Source organism: Paramormyrops kingsleyae, chromosome 8, assembly GCF_048594095.1.
Source record: "Paramormyrops kingsleyae isolate MSU_618 chromosome 8, PKINGS_0.4, whole genome shotgun sequence".
NCBI classification, from domain to species: Eukaryota; Metazoa; Chordata; class Actinopteri; order Osteoglossiformes; family Mormyridae; genus Paramormyrops; species Paramormyrops kingsleyae.
The window spans coordinates 17,709,553-17,728,964 of record NC_132804.1 but is presented as its reverse complement, the minus strand read 5'-3'; the positions used below and the strand labels follow the sequence as shown (position 1 = coordinate 17,728,964).

General features: G+C 39.7%; 1 protein-coding gene across 6 annotated transcripts; it reads left to right on the top strand.

Moving 5' to 3' along the window:
* Window positions 1–2,180: 2,180 nt before the first annotated feature.
* On the top strand, window positions 2,181–17,928 carry LOC111855235 (cysteine sulfinic acid decarboxylase). 6 transcript variants are annotated; one of them, XM_023834062.2, is made up of 15 exons: window positions 2,181–2,307; window positions 7,568–7,752; window positions 11,036–11,184; window positions 11,375–11,501; window positions 11,620–11,710; window positions 12,365–12,587; window positions 13,698–13,777; window positions 14,049–14,103; window positions 14,855–14,971; window positions 15,883–15,947; window positions 16,176–16,257; window positions 16,355–16,554; window positions 16,704–16,755; window positions 16,925–17,014; window positions 17,220–17,928. In XM_023834062.2, the coding sequence occupies exons 2-15, from the start codon at window positions 7,695–7,697 to the stop codon at window positions 17,391–17,393; spliced, it is 1,563 nt and encodes a 520-aa protein (XP_023689830.1). In that variant the 5' UTR covers window positions 2,181–2,307; window positions 7,568–7,694; the 3' UTR covers window positions 17,394–17,928. The 6 variants fall into 6 exon arrangements, with proteins under 6 accessions (XP_023689830.1, XP_072571468.1, XP_023689811.1 ...); XM_072715367.1 differs by lacking the exon at window positions 2,181–2,307 and adding an exon at window positions 7,210–7,306; XM_023834043.2 differs by lacking the exon at window positions 2,181–2,307 and adding an exon at window positions 7,341–7,452.
* The last annotated feature ends 1,484 nt before the right edge of the window (window positions 17,929–19,412 follow it).

The window sequence follows — 19,412 nt, the reverse complement described above, 5'->3', positions numbered from 1 at the left end:
ATTGATTTTAATAATTATGAATCTTTCTTTCACTGGTGTTATAGCAATTACTTGTCGCAATCATAGGGGAGAACCAGAGGGTGCAGAACTGTACCTTTTATTTTCTCTGCCTGCTTGAACTGATTTGACTGTGTTACTGCCAAGAAGACAAGGTGCAGTTAAATCTGGAGTTTTGACTGTGGTTATTTAACTTGTATATATAACCAGCACAGATTAGAATGCTGAGTCTATTGTTCTGAAGTTATGCTGGAAGTCATTCGTGGCATTCTTTCACAATCCAGTTTTCAGTCAGTAGTAGGGTCCTGGTTGAAATTATATTCCACTGCTTCAGGACCCCAGAAGGTAGCACTTCTTCCTCCAGTGCATTTCTGTAGGCAGGATTGGGTAAGCTACTTAAAAAGCATCATCTGGTATAGTTACTAGTTACCTGTAGAAAAATGTAATCAGTAACGTAAACAAGTGTATCAAAATAAAAGCATTGTCACTAATTATGTCTAGTTACTTTTGGATCTAAAGCTAAAGACAAGAGTACAGAAATGTCAAAAACATTTTCATTAGGCAACCGAACATGTGTTAAAATAATAATATATATACATTATATTTAAACGTTGCCGGGGTAAAAATCGTGAGAAAGAATATGTGTCTATATGGCATTTTTTTCCCCGTTAGACACAGTAAATAACAAGTAACACTACTCTACTATAGGGAAATTATCCTATCCTATGTGAGGGTTTAATAAAAGATGGTATCATATGTGTTGTGCATGTGATTTGGGGATCTACAAATAAAACTCAATTCATGTGATTTGGGCGAGACAAATTAAAGGTAAGGTACAGTATTGTCCTAATTTGTAGAAGTAGTATTGAAATGCTGGTAGCCTGTGTGCCTTTGTAGCTTGTGGTTGGTCTTATAGTCTTTCTTCTAAATGTTTTTTTTAATTTAACGTCGAGCTTGGATGTCGCCAATATTTTCACAGCTGGGTGATATAACACACATTGTGATATTTCCCCTCTCCTCCTTAAAAACAACATGACTGTAATTTCCACAGACTACACAAATCTTTTGACAGGCATCCATCTGGCACAGTGGCATAGCTCTTGTAAAATGGATTGTGGTAAGAAAAACAATAATCAGGGAATAAGCGGAGCAATCAAGAAGGTACATCTGAAGCCAGGAGCCAGCCTCAGGGAGGAGGGACTTATGGCAGAAGTGGGAGGGACTTATGGCAGAAGTGTGTGGGACTTATGGCAGAAGTGGGAGGGACTTATGGCAGAAGTGTGTGGGACTTATGGCAGAAGTGGGAGGGGCTTATGGCAGAAGTGGGAGGAACTTATGGCAGAAGTGGGAGGGGCTTATGGCAGAAGTGGGAGGGACTTACGCTGCAAGTAGGAGAGGAACATCAACACATCTTGTGAGAGATGCCGTTTATGCAGAAAATGGCGTGAGGTCAGTTTGCATTCTTCATAAACACATCAGAAGTCCATTTTTTCTTTTCAGATTTATTGTAATGTAATATATAAGTAATCCTGATTTATCACAAAAGTAACTATAACCTGATTACGTTTCTTATTATTTTTTTTATCCAGATTACGTAGCGCAGTTAATTTTATTGCATTATTCCCCAAGCCTATCTGTAGGGTTTAGCCTATTAGGATTCATGCCAAATTGTGACCTGCTGAATGCTACCTTTCAGCCTGCTGTGCTGCCCAGAGCCTGGACCACAGAGCCAGATTTCTTGTTAACTGGTTGGATTTAAGGTAGTCCAGTTTAAATGGACTTGATCTTCATTTGCTTACATTTAGCTCCAAATACACTCTCAATAAAAGGGTAAAAATTTGTACCTTTGCTTGTCACTGCGGCTGTACCCTTATGGGTCTGCCAGTTGTACCTTTAGCTGTAGGTAATTGTACCTTTTAAGGTAGAAAAATGGACTCTGATGAACATTTCTATACCATTGATGATACATTAATGCTGTTTGTACCTTTGGGATGTTCCTCAGAGTCCATTTCTGTACCTTAAAAGGTACAGTTACACGGGCACTGTCATGCCCTGCTCGTGCCAATGCTCCTGTGTGCCACACCCCCCTCGCTACCCCATGTGGAATCCCCGTGATATCAGCTGTTTCTAGTTGTGTCTAATTAGTCATGTGTATTTAAGTCTGCGTTAGAGTATGTTTCTCCAGTCCAGTCATTGACGTTGCTGTATGTTTCCTGAGTAAATCCCGTGTTTATCCGATTCCGCCATTCCCTGCTTCCCTGCTCTGTGTCTGATTCCTACAGAACAGCTACAGCCCCAGTTCAAAATAAGGTACAGATTTTTACCCTTTTTTCTGAGTGTACCTTAAATTCAAGAAGTTATCTGGCTAAGCAGGAAATCCTGTTTCATGGTACAGGCCCCAGTGTAGCAGCCAGGCTGAAAGCTTTTAAAGGAAAACGATTGATCTCATTCCAGATCATTCATCCCTCACACACAATCACACCATAAGTTTAAAGATATTTACAACACCTGCTTCCCATTGAACCACCTATTGCCCTAGCCTTGTGTTTGTAACAGCTGTGTCTGTGGAAACAGTGGGAGAACAGCCACTGGAGACATGTAAAATCAATATATTGTGAGCTGAAGAAAAGTGTAGCTTAAGATCTGAGGATGTAAAATAAAAGTGAAAAAGAAATCCATTCACGATTTATTGTAATTACACGTATATCACCACATCCTTTAATGAAAAAGCATGTGGAATCCAAGCTCTGCCCTGCACCATCAGCCCATTCACCTCCCCTCTGCCTGGCAGAAAGTCAAATGGAGTCTAGCTTTCACACAGTGCAATGTGTACAAAGAGTAAATAAATGACTATTGAAGAATTTAGATATTGACAAATAGTAGCTGATCGCATGCTAGCTGCTTCTCTGAAATGCCTTAAAGTAGCATATTATTGTTCTCTTGCATTGTGCAGCTCAATAAAAGTTCATGGTTAGGTTCTGTCTTCTTCCGACATAATAAATCTATTACATCATCACATCTACAATGACCTTATAACCATTTTGTTGCATTCATTTTTCCTCACCATGGTGCTGTTAACTATTTGTGATTCATGAAACTATCAGCTAGAAAAGGCATTTGTTTCATGCTGATTTCTTATTCGATTCGTTAAGCTTCAGAAAAGATACTTAATGGATGAAATACCGGATGCCACTGTTGTCATATGCTGTAAATTCAAAGCGTGACAAAAAAGCTAGGGTAACACCCCCAAACAATCCCGGACTGCAGCATCACTCCACAGAATACAGGTGAACCTGGAGTTTATCCCTGGGAAAAAGGAGGATGTTTCCTTAAGAGCATACCAGTCCACCACAGGGCACAAGAGAGGGCATATGCTGAATGGTATGCCAGTCTACCAGTGGTACATACCGCCATGGAAAAAAATGAAGAGACCACTCTATATTTTTAAACAAATCTGCATTTTTAAATCCTGGTTTAATCCTCCTGCTGCTGGCAGAAGGCTTCGCTGAGCTGAGCTTCCAGGACAGCAGTATACAAGAATAAGGTGAAACAGGAGGCACAATATTTTAAAGATATATTTTAAAGACAGGCCTGCAATGAACATTTTCCATATATCTTTAAAATATTTATTTGAATAAATTTGCACATAATAATGTACTTATTACATGTTTTTATGCATAATTTTATATGGCATAATTATTTTTTTCTGCATTATTTATTACCTGTTGTCATGACCTGCTCGTACGATCCTCGTGTGTGCCACGCCCCCTCATTTACCTCACGTGAATTCCCCACATAATACCTGTGAAGAAGAATGAAAAATAAAATTCTAAAGAGGGTAAAAAAAAACTCCCAGAGGTGTGACACAAGTAACCACTTTACCGCCATGCTGTCCCTGTAGTAATATTTTTATATCAATATATACCATAATAATATATAATTGTATTGTTTGATGAAGACTGTTATGGAGAAGGCAACTTTGGTGAGTTTGGTTCTTAATATGTGCAGCTAGTAAATTGTCGATGAATATTATTCCCTCTCAAAAGAGTTTCAAAGAACCAAGCAGTCTGGGATCTTGTCAAACAAATACATGTCATGCTTCCCACGGGACGTTAAGGTGAAATGAAGGCATGTGTTATTCTTACTACCATTCATTTTCTATTTTCATTCCATTCCACAAACCCTTATGTACAGTGTGTCACCTTTTACGCAAGTAGGCTTACTGTAAACCAAGAGCTGCCTGTAAAGTTGATGGAGGTGTGGGAGCAAAAACCCTACCGTGCAAAAAACATCGGAGAAGTGAAAGAAAAGCTCCAGAAAACTACCATTACAACAATGAGTAAAAAGATGGCACTGATTACAGAGTATGCAATGAATGCTCAACACATGCTCAAATTTCATAGCAGAAACTCATCAGGGCCTAGTCCCACGCCCACCCCCCAAATATCTATATACGTGTGCTGTATTGTCACAAATGGCAGAAAATAGGAAATTGCTTCAAGGAAAGAAAAACTAAAAGTAGTAAAAACAAGTAACTGTACAAGTAACTACCAAAAATAAAACCATAACCCACGACAGGGTCAGTACACTGTGAGACAGGGTCGGTAGACAGTGAGACAGGATCAGTACACTGTGAGACAGGGTCAGTAGACAGTGAGACAGGATCAGTACACTGTGAGACAGGGTCGGTAGACAGTGAGACAGGATCAGTAGACAGTGAGACAGGATCAGTACACTGTGAGACAGGGTCAGTAGACAGTGAGACAGGATCAGTAGACAGTGAGACAGGGTCAGTAGACAGTGAGACAGGATCAGTACACTGTGAGACAGGGTCAGTAGACAGTGAGTTCAGTACATGTAATGTGTTTGGGTGTTTGTTCTTTTTGAGGGAGATGAATGTGTGAGGGAGATCAGTTAGTGGAGAGAGAGTTTGAGCAGCGCAAAGTGCCCAAAGCCTTGATGGTTGGAAAGTACATAAAATAAAGTTCATAAATAACGTATCAGTTATTTTTATTACTATAGTTGCCAACGCTCTGTTGACTCAATAACTGCAGTTGTGAACTTCCTCTGGCACAAGAATGAATTGTTTCCTGTGCTCTCGCCTGAGCTTCCCCACCCCGTTGTGACCCCCCATGGCCCATTCCCCTTCGCCCTTTGGATGTCCCCCTGCCTGCCTTCCTCTCTGTCCTTGCCTGTGACATGACAGAGGATTGCAGAGATATAACTTTATGCATGAGTATCTCACATGTTAGTAGGCGTATCTGATTACATGCACTTGCTTATTATCCTCTAACAGAGTTCGGCTGACCTGTTCCGAAGGTGATGAGGGTATAGTGACCTCGACGACACTGCTGAGCCCAGTATGAACAAATTTCTAATGTTCTGTGTATAACCCAAAGTATGATATTTAGAGACTCTGGATTAATAAAATGTTCTCTTCCTGCAGGGGCGGCAGAAGCATTTTGAATGTGAGGGGGACACGTTCCATGTCCATGTCGCCCATGTCTTCCTGGATGACTTTTGAGGAACTGGGCATGGTCAATATGGAGAAGCAGATAAACGGTTACCTTCCAAATAAAGCAAATTATCCTTAAATAATAAATAGTTTATAAACTGAACTGCTGTAATGCCAGTTAAAAGTGAATTATGTGGTTGTCAAAAGATTGAAGATTCTTAATTTCTGTAAAATGACCAAGAAGTTTGTGTGTCACTTTTATATGCCGGTAATAAAGAGCACACGGTGGGTGTGATTACTAAGAAAAGCAGTTATTTGTCCCTGAGAACTGCACCATCTCTGAGGCCTGCAAGGTGAAGAGGCTCTTCTTCCTCTGGCTCAGTGTGTGGTCCAGCAGGAAACAGAAAAGTTACATTCCCTGTGCAAATTTGTCCTATAATGTACATTCCCTGTAAAACCATGAGTCATGGACACAGCTTGGCCATTATGCTTGGACATTGAATATTTGTGTAATCTTGACACTGGACACAGGTAGACCCCTAATAAGTTACAACACATTAGGAAATAAAGCTTTGAACTGCAAAATTGCTGACACTACTTGCATATTAGTGCTGTGTAAAAGTGCCTGTTCACAAAAATCAATTCTCTAAAATAAATCTATTAATTACTAGTTAGAATGTTATTTTTACTAGTAAAAATCTAGTTATGACAACTAAACCAAAACACAATCTGGCTGACCATACTCAGATGCTCATTTGTACTGGTAATTGAAATAGAGATATCTGAGATATCTAAAATGCCTGTTTGTACTACTGTAGCAAGAAATACAATGTAGATAGCTAGAATTGCTTTTTAATGTTAAAACAGCCACATAAATTTGTTAAAGATATGAAGGTATCTTAAACAGAAATGTGACTAGGAGTCTAGTCAGTCTAGTTGAACAGTTTTTGCTAGTAATAATACAGTTTGGACATCTCTATCATTAAGACTAGTAAAAATACAATTCTGTATATTTAAAATACAACTACAGATAGGAAAGGGGTGTGTTTAAATGTTAAGACGGCTTGCTATAGCCATACCCCATCCAAACCCGCAGTGACATTACCCTGCTTACTAGCAGGACCGCAAGCGTAACTGAACCAAGCTGGTCGCATCGCCACCATCATGTTGGTCGAAATGCAAGGACATGTTTAGTGTCAATAGGCATGAATTAGCTGAAGGAAAATGGGGCACTTGCTATATATTGCTCACTATTAGTAATATCCCACATACTGTATGTATTGATGCATTCCCAATAGCTCCATACTGCTGCTACCTCCGTACCTGAATTTCCAATTTGATGAAAAATGTCAGCAATGAACATTTTATTTGAATCTATCATTGACATGTCAAACCCCAGTTTGCCTTTTTTTTGGGGGGGACAGAAATTGAACCACATAGTGTGAAAACCAGGGTTATTATAGTTTTCAAATTTGCAATACTTTTCATTTCTATTTAGTTTTCCATTTTGTTTCTCAGTTTTAATTCAGTTTATTTGAAGAATGTACAAATAGTCTTAATTTTGTATTTATTTTCTGAACATTTCTAGGTTTATATTTAGTTTCAGTATTCATCTAGTTCATTTAGTTTTCATTATCATGTTTTGACATCACACTGGAAGTGACTTACATGCTTTCACCCTGCACATGAATCAGCTAATGAGAAAGTGTTAAACATTTTGTTTTCTTGCCGTAACATTCCCTCCCAAACCCCTCACCTCTTTCCTGTAACACCGTAATGTTTTTACAGCTATTAAGGACCTGGGTTATTGATGCTGCTATTCCCTGATTACAATACAACTATGGTTGCATTTAGGCACGTAATCACGTAATAAAAAAAAAAAATCACGCGTTTTTTTGGGTGGGGAGGGGGCAAATAATGTCTAACGGGCTTATGTTCGGTAGAATCAGTGCTTGAAGTATGAAAAAACAGGCCGGTAATCACCTTGTTATTCACTGCTGGTGGGTAAAGGAACCGATGAGCAAGCACTGGGTAATATTATGAAGTGACGGGGGAAGTCTTCTTTGCTCTCTCCGAGAAAAAAAAGGTTAAAATTTCAACCCTCCCTTTTGTTAGAGCAAAGCTTGTGCCTGTGAGCCCTTCGGCGATGATGGACGTGGGACGTCGCTGCCTCCATTCATAGGGAAGGCCTTGGAATTACTGGTGTCTTATGAAACTGTGACTCATCCGATTGCAGTGAACGATGAATCAATCGGCGGCGAGAGCAAACAGAAGTGAAGAGAAATGTGAAGGCTGCCCAGGTAAACTGCATAAAACTTACAGGAGACTTGTTGATGCAGGTATATTTCAATTGAATATAATGTCACTACATAAAGTGATTTTAAAAGCCCAGTACCTTCATTTGCACTTAAAACTTATCAAATGCAATGTGCATTATTAATCGTGATTTTCTTATTTTGAACTATTATCTGACAAGCATATATAAAATATAAATTATTCGCAAGCAACAAAAAAAGAGAAATTCTGCACAAACGTATGCATCGTATTTTACTCAGTTCGATACTTTCACCAAAACTTTTTGCAAATGTTAGTAACACACATAGCACTTTAACTGCTAGTTTTATCGATGTTCATCCCACAAGAATGTCGAGATTTTTTTATACTATTGTGCAAAAAAAAACTTTATTCTTATAACCTAATTAACAAGAATAACTATTTTGTGGCTGTTTTCTTAAGACAAGTTGTCTGAACATGTTTATTTAAATAAACTGAGCATAAAAGATCTGACGATTACGTAACTAGATTTTGGCCAAACCCAGTGTGATGTAGGCAGCTTGTATCGTACCAGCAAACTAAATTTTACCTACCGCAAAATTGCATGATTTCAGCCGCTAGGTATGATTTTCTAGAATCGATAATGTAATATAAAATTATATACCTACTATTCACGGAATCAATGAGACCGACATTTGTCATCCAAGAACGTCTCCGCCCGATCGGATACTTCTGTCTCATGACGGCCGTGAAATGCAATTTTACAGCCTGCAATGGTTATTGCAAAACATTTCAGCGTGTTAACACCGCACCGACTGCCATTGTCTGGGTCAAACCTCCGCAAGTGTCTTAAGTATTTTCAAGCATAACTATTTAAGTTGGACATGGTGAAGGTTCTGTCTGTCTGCTAAGGATTGGTGACGTAGAAATCATGAAGCAAATTCACATATATCAATTTATTTGGCCGACGCGTTTTTCCCCAAAGCGACGTACAAGTGTGTCATGTAATACTTATGTGTCCCATTCATGCTGTAATCCTTGACATCCAGTTACACTTCGATGTTAAGTACTTTGCTGAAGTCTGTTATAGCTCATTGGCACTTGAAGCAGCCAGCTTCAAATTACAGCCCCGCGTCGCAGCAACGATCACGTCAACTTTTCATAATCTAAAAAGAAACATGATCGAGATATTGCAAATTCAACAGAATGTTTATTTTGTTGTTATGGGTTGTAGCAGATGAGATTTGAAAGATATGATAGTTAGGCCTATACTTAGAAAGAGAACTACCTTTTATGTTTAAGGACTTTGTGGTGTAATAGCCCACGCAGTCTAGTTTTTGCAATGTATGAGTAAATAAACGTGCCGAAGCCTGCATTTCGAAGACGGCCTCATGGTTGTACTCCGCTGCCATTCTTATTCCCATAACTGATGTAAAGATTTAGATGAGTCACCATTGCTGGAATTTAAAATAAGAAATTCTGATCTAAACCATACATAGTCCCGAAAAATGTTTTATGTTGTGCGTACAAGCTAAGGCCCTATATGTGGAAATACATAATCTGAAAATCCAATGGGGTGTGCATTGTCCACCACAGTAAACCGTTAAAAGCACACTTTACAGGGTGTCGGATTTATTGTCGTGCCATACAGTTGTGGGACACATCGTTCCCCCCGAGAACATGGTGCAACATATAAGACACATGGGGGCGGGAGGGGGGCTGTACAGTATGTACACAATGACAGGGGTAAAGTGCAGATTAACACATGGTGCCCATGACACGATAGGGGGGCGGATACACAGTATATACATGAATAGAGTGTACAGTATATAGCAGCAGAATAAGCAGCCACTGCGCCCACACGCGCCACCATCTTGAAGTTTCATGTTAGAGACTTAGAGTACCGTGCTTTGTGCTATGAACGGACACTTGGGGCACCTGACTGTAGGTGAATGCGAAGTGGACATGCAAACATTTAAAAATAACTTAAAATTCGCCCATAAAGAAATCTGGAAACGAAAATGCTGAACCAATATCTTGTAATTGGCTATTATCATGGCTATTAACAAGATTAAACACATACTGAATTCTCCCTGCTGTTCCCTATTGTGCTTGGGTGGCTGTATTATGGTTGTTAGTATTTGTAAGGGTTTAATAATACGGCGTTGTTTTCTCCTGCAAGCAAACCTTGTCATCTTTTACTGCTGCCACTGATGCTTTGGTCTGTCAGACGCTACATTGTAATGTATGTTTTCGGGTAATACAAACGATTAAACAACTATAAGAAACATTATTGCCCAAGTAAAAATGGGTTGTATAGCAAACACATTTAAACATTTAATTTGAAGAGATGTCTCGGGCATATATAGAAAAATGTTTCTGCTTCACATAGTATATAAAATTACTAGAATTTATTAGTACACAAAAAAATAAATAGGGTTGTGGGTCAAAAGCGACTGCCGGGATTTGTTGATAAAGTGTATTAAAATACTGTAGATGTGTGGTTATTTCTCATTGTATGAGTTGGCCAGCAGATGTCGTCGTTTCTTACAATTTCTTTGTACTTCACTCAAGTAGTGTTGTCTGTCACATGATTGACATGATAGATTATTGAGGTCTGCTAAAACTTTTTTTTCTGCAGTTCTTTTGTTTCGACAGACGCCAAATTTGTTCCAGTGGGTAGGCCTAATAATTATGTATTTCACTACAAAAATGAAACTTTCATTAGCACACAGTGCCACTGCACTTTTTCCCAGTGATCTGCAGTGGTTATAGTTTTATTTTTAGAACCCTATGGCCAGATTGACCAGTATTATCCAGAAAGGGCCTAGTGTATGTGAGTTTTCACTGCAACTCCCTAATTTGACTATTAATTTGAGGACTGATCTCATTATATTTCTGGCAGTTGTCTTAATTTTGTGTACATGAAAGGAAAATTAATAGTCTTCTTGCCATTATAAGTCCCCATTTGATAACATAGATTCCATCAACCTGTCTCTGCTACTTTTGTTGAGACAAGGTAGTAAATAAATAGTCTTTGTGCTACTCATTAGGTCTTTAGCTCCAGCTACATGAACTTTTTTTTTTTAGCTGAAAAAGGTTCACTTAATATTGTTTAATGTCTTAATCACATATCTATAGCAATATTTATTTTGATTTATGATTAAAATGATTCATAAAAACTGCAATGGGTTCCTTTTAAACCAGGGTTGTGTTTTCCCCTATATTTCAATACTTTTTATTATATCTTGTGGTTCAGTCAGTAAGAACTCAGTGTTTTGTCTCCTTTCAAACATATGTGACCTTCAGAGGAACAGGTACCAATCTTAAAGGATCCGCAGGGCAGATGGATGGATGGGTTACTGCTGGACCACACCGAGGGTCAGTCCTTTTTGACTGAAGCGTTCAAAGTCATCCTGGAAGAAGTCCTCACCAAGGGCACAGATGTGAATGAGAAGGTTATGGTTTTTCTTTATTTATTCTTTTGTTCACTTATACTCTAATTTGGATTCTGTTTTATATTTTAAACTGTTTCTTGGCTGGATGTCGGAGCATTTAAATGTTAGATGTTCAGTGGATGGTTGTAACGTGTAGCGTTGCATTTCTCCAAAGGCTCCGTGGTGCTCAGGTTCTGAACGTTCCTCTCAGGTTTGTGAGTGGCGAGATCCAGCCGAGTTGCAGCTGCTTTTGGATCTAGAGCTACGGGAGGATGGGGAGAACCAGCAGCAGCTGATGCAGCGTGTCAGAGATGTGGCTGCATACAGTGTGAAGACTAGTAAGTCACATGGTTCTCGTAGAGCAGCAGTCTTTTCTGGTCCAGGAGCATTTTTGTCCAAATCTGAAATAGGCAGTCTTGCCACTTTGTTGAAAGTACCACTGTGTAATGATTTCAGGTCATCCTCGGTTCTTCAATCAGCTGTTTGCAGGGGTGGACTACCATGCTTTGGCTGGACGGTTCCTAACAGAGGCGCTCAACACTAGCCAGTGAGTTTGTGAGACCTAGTGTTGGGCAGTAACTAGTTACTTGTAACAGCGTTATGTAATTAAATTACAAAATAAATGTCATTGTAATTCGTTACAGTTACTGAGGAAAAAATATTTAATAAATTACAGTTACAAATCAAAATGTTGGTGATTATAAAGGGGTTACATTCTAATATATTCTTTTCGGTTAAAAGTATGTAGAATATAATACTCATTGTTGTTGTTTTGCATCTTTTTACCTTGCAGAACTGCATTTTTTTTGGCATATTTCCGGCGGGTCAGCAAAACAATTAGTACAGATTTTCAGCTTGATTGTCCAGTTTAAAACATTTGTAAGAAATGTAATCAAATGAAATAAGTTACAATTTTGGTTACTTCAAAGTGATGTTCCATTATTTGTATTTGTTACATTTTTAACAGCAATAACTAGTAATCTGTAACCTATGACATTTCAAAAGTAACCCCCTCCCTCTCGCCAACTGTCATCAGCCATTGAGATGCAAGGGCTTTTGAAACTAGAATTTGACATTTAGTTTATTAAAATTTTTATCACAAGGTGAGATTACTGATCAGTTTCATAAGGTGTCTATCTGAGGAGCTTGAGTTTTCGGCTGGGTGATGTGGTGAAGTTCTCTCCTTGCCCTCTTCCTGGAGGTATACCTATGAGGTGGCCCCAGTGTTTGTGCTCATGGAAGACGTTGTGCTGTCCCAGCTGCGTTTGCTGGTCGGCTGGGGGGAAGGAGATGGCCTTTTCTGCCCGGGTGGCTCTGCATCCAACATGTACGCCATGAACGTGGCTCGCTACCGGGCCTTCCCACAGGTCAAGCTGAAGGGGATGTGGAGCATCCCCCAGCTGGCTGTCTTCACATCCCAGGAGGTGAGACATTCCACGTGGATCCACTGTAACAGAAACACAGTAAAACGTAGACTAGGGATGTCTCAATCCACTTTTTTGGTACCCTGATCTGACCCATTCAGTATTTACATCTGCTGATGCCGATCTAAGCTTTTAATAAATATTAAAATATACATAGACAAACCGTAGGCGTCGGTACGTTTTCTGTCTGAGTAAGCCTCGCCATTTTGTAATATTCTCCCTTGTGATGTTTCTGCATAATTAGTTTAATTGCATTAAACCACACTCTGTTCCTGCACCACCGCTTGAATGGATATAATAGCAGACATTGCAGGTAGCTGTTGGGCTACTTTGAGTTTCCAGTATAAAGAATTTCCACACAGTTGACATCACGATAGTTTGTAGTAACAAGCTAGTACTGAAAGGTATACATCATTGTTTTTTGTAACATTCATAAACATACTTTATTGATACTCGCTGCCATGGTTAAGAGTGAACCTGGAACTCACGATTCCATCATCACAATTGCGTCATAGGCCAAACAGCTAATCGACACGTCACAGGAGGGAGGAATTTACATGGTGGAAGAAATTTCACAAGCAATCCCAATAGTAATCAAAGCCTTCATTATATACACATTGAAATTTTTTATGTTTTTATATGTTATGTCCGGAACGTAAAATAAGCCATTACAAACCAATTCAAAGGTCCAGTCATGCAAAAATAAAAAATACCATAAATGTACCATAAAATCACAAGAATCTTTAAAAAATACCATGATACGAATTTTTGATTATAGCGGCCAGCACTATTTCAAGCCAAGTGCCTCAGGCTTTACTGCAGTGTGTGACAGAATCTTGCAATGTGCACAACTGATGCAAATTGGCCAGACGTCGGATATTGAATAGATTAGACTTTGGATCAGGCTGTGGTAGCCAATACCGATCAATTAAAAAATGTCTGGACTGGCCCCAATTATGTTCTTTCATTTGACTCTGGACATCACTGCCTTGTACCCCAAGCGTTGTGGTTCTGAGGACAATGAGGATTTCAATACTGGCTATAGAGTACAGCTGGTGTAACCTGTAAATATGGTATAGTAACATGCTAAGTATGTCTGTTTACCTACAGAGCCACTACTCTGTGGGTAAGGCTGCATCACTCCTGGGCATCGGACTGGAGAGTGTATTTCTTGTGAAAGTAAACCAAAGGTACATTACCTTAAACACACAAAAATGCCCTCTGTTTGTTTCTTAGCTGCTGTTAATACACATCCTTAAAGTATGCAACAATCTCTGTATTTTTTATCTTCTCTTACACACCTCAATGTCTGATTTACACTGGATTACTGTCTCCGTTAGCAGTAATATATCTATTAATTATTTTAATTATGTATTATTTGCACTTTAATACTGTGGGTCTTTTTACATCCAGAAATTAGACTTTTATTTTGAAACTCTCCCCTCTCATGGTGTCACACAGGGGTCAGATGGTTCCGGAGGACCTAGTTGAGAAAATCGAGCTCGCTAAGTCGCAGGCAAGTTTTATGTGCAAGCTGCCCCTGATCCCTGGATCGCGGGATGGAATTTCTGTGGGAGTTACAGGATGTGTTGGGCAGACCCACATAATACAGGGTTGGGAGGAAGGAATTTATTTTATCAAACAGGAAAGTAGGCATGGGATCCTGGAAAGGGCAACCGCAGGATGTCTGATCAGGCATCACAAGGGTGTTTCTCGGTATGCGTATTTGACCGTATTTGTGTTCTTGTGTACCTGATTTACGTCTTTTATTGCTGAAGACCAGTAGGACTGTAAAGATCCCCAGATGTCGTTCGTGCCCTGCCCCCAAAATCAAAGATACATCAGTTGCATCCTCACCAAATCTCATGATTCAATAGAGCCTCATGTTCGTTCTCCGGACGGCCTGTTTTATAATCTGTTTGTACATGGGGGCAGCAAGCAGTGACGGGTTTAAAAGGTTGTCATTCTGGGCCCCTTGTTGTTCCATGGTTAACCTTAATGATGTCAGCAAATATATAGTTATATGAAGCTCTATAAATGAGTCAAAATATAGTACAATGGAGGCTGTAAAGGGTCGGGGGGGGGGGGGGGGGGACTAAGGAAGTGTTTATTTGGTAGCTTTTTATGCAAGCTGGCATAAAAAAAATAATTAATGCATATTATAATATGCCACTTTGTCTTGTTTAGGGGAAAGTGCATTAATGGGGGTTCACATGAAAAAGATGCCATTTGCCTAACTTTGGCCTTGTGCTTCCTTTCATTTGTAGGGGGCTGTGCCTTTGTTAGTCAGCGCCACCTCTGGTACTACCGTGCAAGGCGCCTTTGACCCGCTGGACCTCATAGCGGACGTGTGTGAAAACAATGGCCTGTGGATGCATGTAGATGTGAGTCATCATTACATCCTGCACAGCTGGACACACATGGACCTCTGAGGTGGAGGTGGTGTGGTGCATTCTGGATGGGGCAAAACAGAGCTGTTGATTTGCGTGGGATGTGGAAGGAAGTTTCTGTACCAAAAGCAATGACTGACATTTTACAATGTTTTAATAAAAGTTTAACGCATTGTTAAGCCAGTCCTAAAATTGATAGATGGAGCATGCAGGGGCGTCGGAAAGAGGGGGAGCAGGAGAGACGCACCCCCCGCCCCCCAAAAAAAAAACATTAAACATGAATAGATATCTGTTTATGGCTGAAAGATATTGGGGGAAAAAATTCAAATTTTGATATTTTTGGGTTTTGCGATAACTGTTCACAACTGCACTTTAATGCGTTCATAACTGCAATTTAATACGTTTCTGTTGTGATACAGATGCAAAAGATAAGACACAGTAAGAGCACATTCCTTATCTTTCATTGTGAATCCATGTCTGAGGCCAGTTCACTGCGCATTCAGAGCATGAGGATGAAACATATATCTAACAAAGACTGTAGTTCTATATCACACAAAATCATTTTGTCATATGGATCTGTTTTTTTTTTTTTATTAAGTTATATTTAGTTGTGAAACAGCACCCTAAACAGCATTAGTCTTATTTTAAATTATGCAATCTTTATTGTTTTAAAATTATTTTAAAATCTTTCTTACATTGCATAGTTCCACAATGTGACTATTGCATGGCACCCCCTTCCCCCCAGCCACCCCTCATGATGCCGTGGGCAAATTCAGTCCCCCCGAAAATCAAACTCTTTCCGACGCAACTGGGAGCACATGTGTTTGAGAGCTGTCTCTTTTTTTACTTGACATTAGCACTGGAAAGACTGCCTGATTAAGGTAATTCTGTGTAAACACTTGTAGGCAGCATGGGGAGGAAGTGTGCTGTTCTCCAAGAAACACAGACAGCTGATGAAAGGAATCGAAAGGTGAGAACCTGCTTGGCCTGAGAAAAAGGAGGATCATAAGGTTACAGGATTACCCATCCATCTTCAAACCGTTTATCCTGGTCAGGGTCATGATAATGTTGTATATATTTACATACATATCAAATTTGTACATATTCGGAGTTGTCAGTTGCAGTTGCTTTAGCCTGAAATGCATCCAGTGGTTGCAGTGAATTCTGTCCTCAGTGCAGTTGAATTGTTTGTACTCAGGGCAGATTCAGTGACGTGGAACCCGCACAAGATGCTCCTCACAGGCCTGCAGTGCTCCGCTTTCCTGCTCAAAGACACCACGGTAACATGCGGCGCACCCTGCAGGAATCCCTGCTGCTTCCTGTGAGTTATTAAAAATGGCCTTCCCTCCCTCCCCCCCCCCCCACCTCAACATCCAGAATCTTCTGAAGCACTGCCACTGTGCGAATGCCAGTTACCTCTTCCAGCAAGACAAGTTCTATGACGTGAGTCTGGACACGGGGGATAAATCCATTCAGTGTGGCCGCAAGGTGGACTGCCTGAAGCTGTGGCTAATGTGGAAGGCGGTGGGCACGCGGGGTCTGGAGGGGCGTGTGGACCAAGCCTTCCAGAACGCCAGGTACGCTGCTGAAGGCCATGCAAAGGCCATATCTTCCCAGACCAGGCTTAGCTTGCATGTGCTACTTCACCCTTAAGCCTTCAAACCTTCGTTTTACTTGTAGTTTTATGTTTCTGTTTCACCTCATGTTCCCAATCCATCAAATTCAGCTACCTTGTGGACAAGATGAAAAAGAGGGAAGGATTTCAACTTCTGAATGAAGTGAGCAATGTAGTTATCTGTACAGCAGTACAATTATTAGATTGCAGTTGAATTGCAGTTGAATTACTGTAGAGCTTAAGGACAAAGTCACATGATTTTATGGTGTATAAAATGTTGACGCTGTACAGTGTTTTTAATAACATTAATTCTCTTTTGTTGTTATAAACAGCCAGAGTTTGTGAATGTGTGCTTCTGGTTCATACCGCCAAGTCTCAGGGGAAAACAGAACATTAAGGACTACCAGGAAAGACTGTCCAAGGTTGGGGTTTAAGAAGTGCTGCAGAAATGTAGATGTCAGAAAAATAATTTTTGATAGCTGTATCAATTAAGAGTAAAATGTCCTATCTTCTTACCCAAGGCAGGACCATTGCTCTGTAGTGTCTTAGTTTTGTGGTGAAGGTAGCTGGAGAAGTATTCTTATTCGCTTTAGCAAATATTCCAGTGGTACCTCTTTCTTCCTTTAGGTGGCACCAGTCATAAAGGAGCGGATGGTTCGTGAGGGAAGTATGATGGTAGGCTATCAACCCCAGAGCAGACGAGTCAACTTTTTCCGCATGGTGGTCCTCTCCCCTGAGATCACCTTGCAAGACATGGACTTTTTTCTGAATGAAATTGAGCGGCTGGGAGTAGACTTGTAATAGACGGGCTATGGCAGTGTTTCTCAAACCGGTCATTGGCGACACCCTCAGACAGTCTACATTTTTGCTGTCTCCCAGCTCAGGGAGCAGCAGTGTAGACTGTCCAGCACGGAGCTGGGAGGGACCAAAAACATGGACCATCTGGAGGTCCCAGAGGACTAGGTTGAGAAAAACTGGGCTATGGCTGCTGATTCTTAATGTACAGCCCATGGTTTGTTGGTTTGGCTTCAAGAAGGTGCTCTACTATTGTACCTTTTAAAAGAGGTACTTTACCTAAATTTCTAAATACATTCCATGTTGCCTAAACTGGAATAGTGTCAACTAAGAAAGCTGTAATTAATAATAGTTCATATATGTTTGAATTTAAGTTTATTTTGTAGAAACTCTGTAGGTACTCATGTCTTCCCAAATGTTAACGTTTTTTTGGACATCTGTATATTCAGGGTGTGTTACAAAGGAAAAGGGCTTTAAAAAGCCCAGGAAAGCTGATTTTGCTTGTAAAAACATGTCTTAAATAAACCAGAACTACTCTCCATTGTAGCCTGTCATTCAGAGATTCGCTGTCCGCTCCTGATCATTGACAAACCAAAAGAACCTTTAGCTCCTGCCCTGTTGCTTTGTCTTTCTTCACAGGTGCCTCATTTATTCTTTTATTTCCTAATAACATATTTAGGCAACAACTGGATGGGGCACAAATAATATCGCATCATGCCACTACATATGTATTAATTAGCCATATGCTAAGTCTTAGTTACATACTGATCTTATGTTAATGCATCATTAATGATTCGTGAGGCATGTTTTATCTCAAATGGTTACTATATTTGTTACAGCATAATTCTGTAAACCCTTGTGAACTACTAAGGAACTACTGAAGGAACAGTTAATGAATAACATAAGTTAAATACTGATCTCATGTTTGTTCATAATTAATGAATCATGATGCATCATTCAATACAAGCAGTTACTATATTTGATAATTCTGTAAATCGTTGTGAACTACTAAGAAACTACTGAAGGAACAAGTAATGAATAATACAAGTTAAATACTGATCTCATGTTTGGTCAATATTAATGACTCATGACACGTCTTTTATCTCAACTATAAACTCAAACTCATTTGTTTATGATTTGTACTTAAGTAGTAACTGAGTTATTACTAAGTTTTTGTGTCCTGTCAAGTATTTACCCATTTTTATTCAATGACTTTCCCAGGTTGCACTTACACACACTATTCTTGATAAAACACCACGTTACATTGATTTTAATTATGTATATGTATTTGTAGAGGCAGAGTGCATTATAAATCAGAAATGTTTGTCATGTAAATATTCCACCCTGATCTATGAGGATAATTGTAACATAACTAAACATTTTCATTCATCTATCTTCCAGCTGCTTATTTGGATAAGGCTTGGGGGTTGGGCCTGGAGTCTAATTACTAAACATTTTCTTAATGATTTGTATAGATACACATTTCAGAAAAAATACAACATTAGTCCACAGTGGATAGATAAGTTATGAGACTTTGGAAACCCAGAGGCAACCAAGTTGATAATACCTAATATAGTCTTCATTTAGTGTCAAAATTTGCTATTATGTTTTATTGCAAAATCATGATTCCTGGATTCAGAGTCCGTCTCAAATTGTAATTGTGAACAGTATATTCTATACTTCTATGCTATACCTCAGGGACTGTGACTAAAACTTAATTTTGATACGACGATTTCCTTCAGGAAATAGCACATTGTTTTATCCCCGTAAGCTAAAGGTCACTTTAGCTCTGAAACTTGTGTTGTAAAATAGATATACGAGACACGGCGTCCTGAAAAAAACGGCCAACGTTATTCAATTGATGAGTCCAGTAAATGGACGCACCGTAACACTGCTGGCCCAAACCAAAATGGAGGGGCCCTGAGATCCAATTACACGCTCAACAGACATGGCAGGCACCCCCTTCCTCGCTCCACCTCCAACTCCCCCCAACCCCACCCCCCCAACGCGGTCACGTGCCAACCC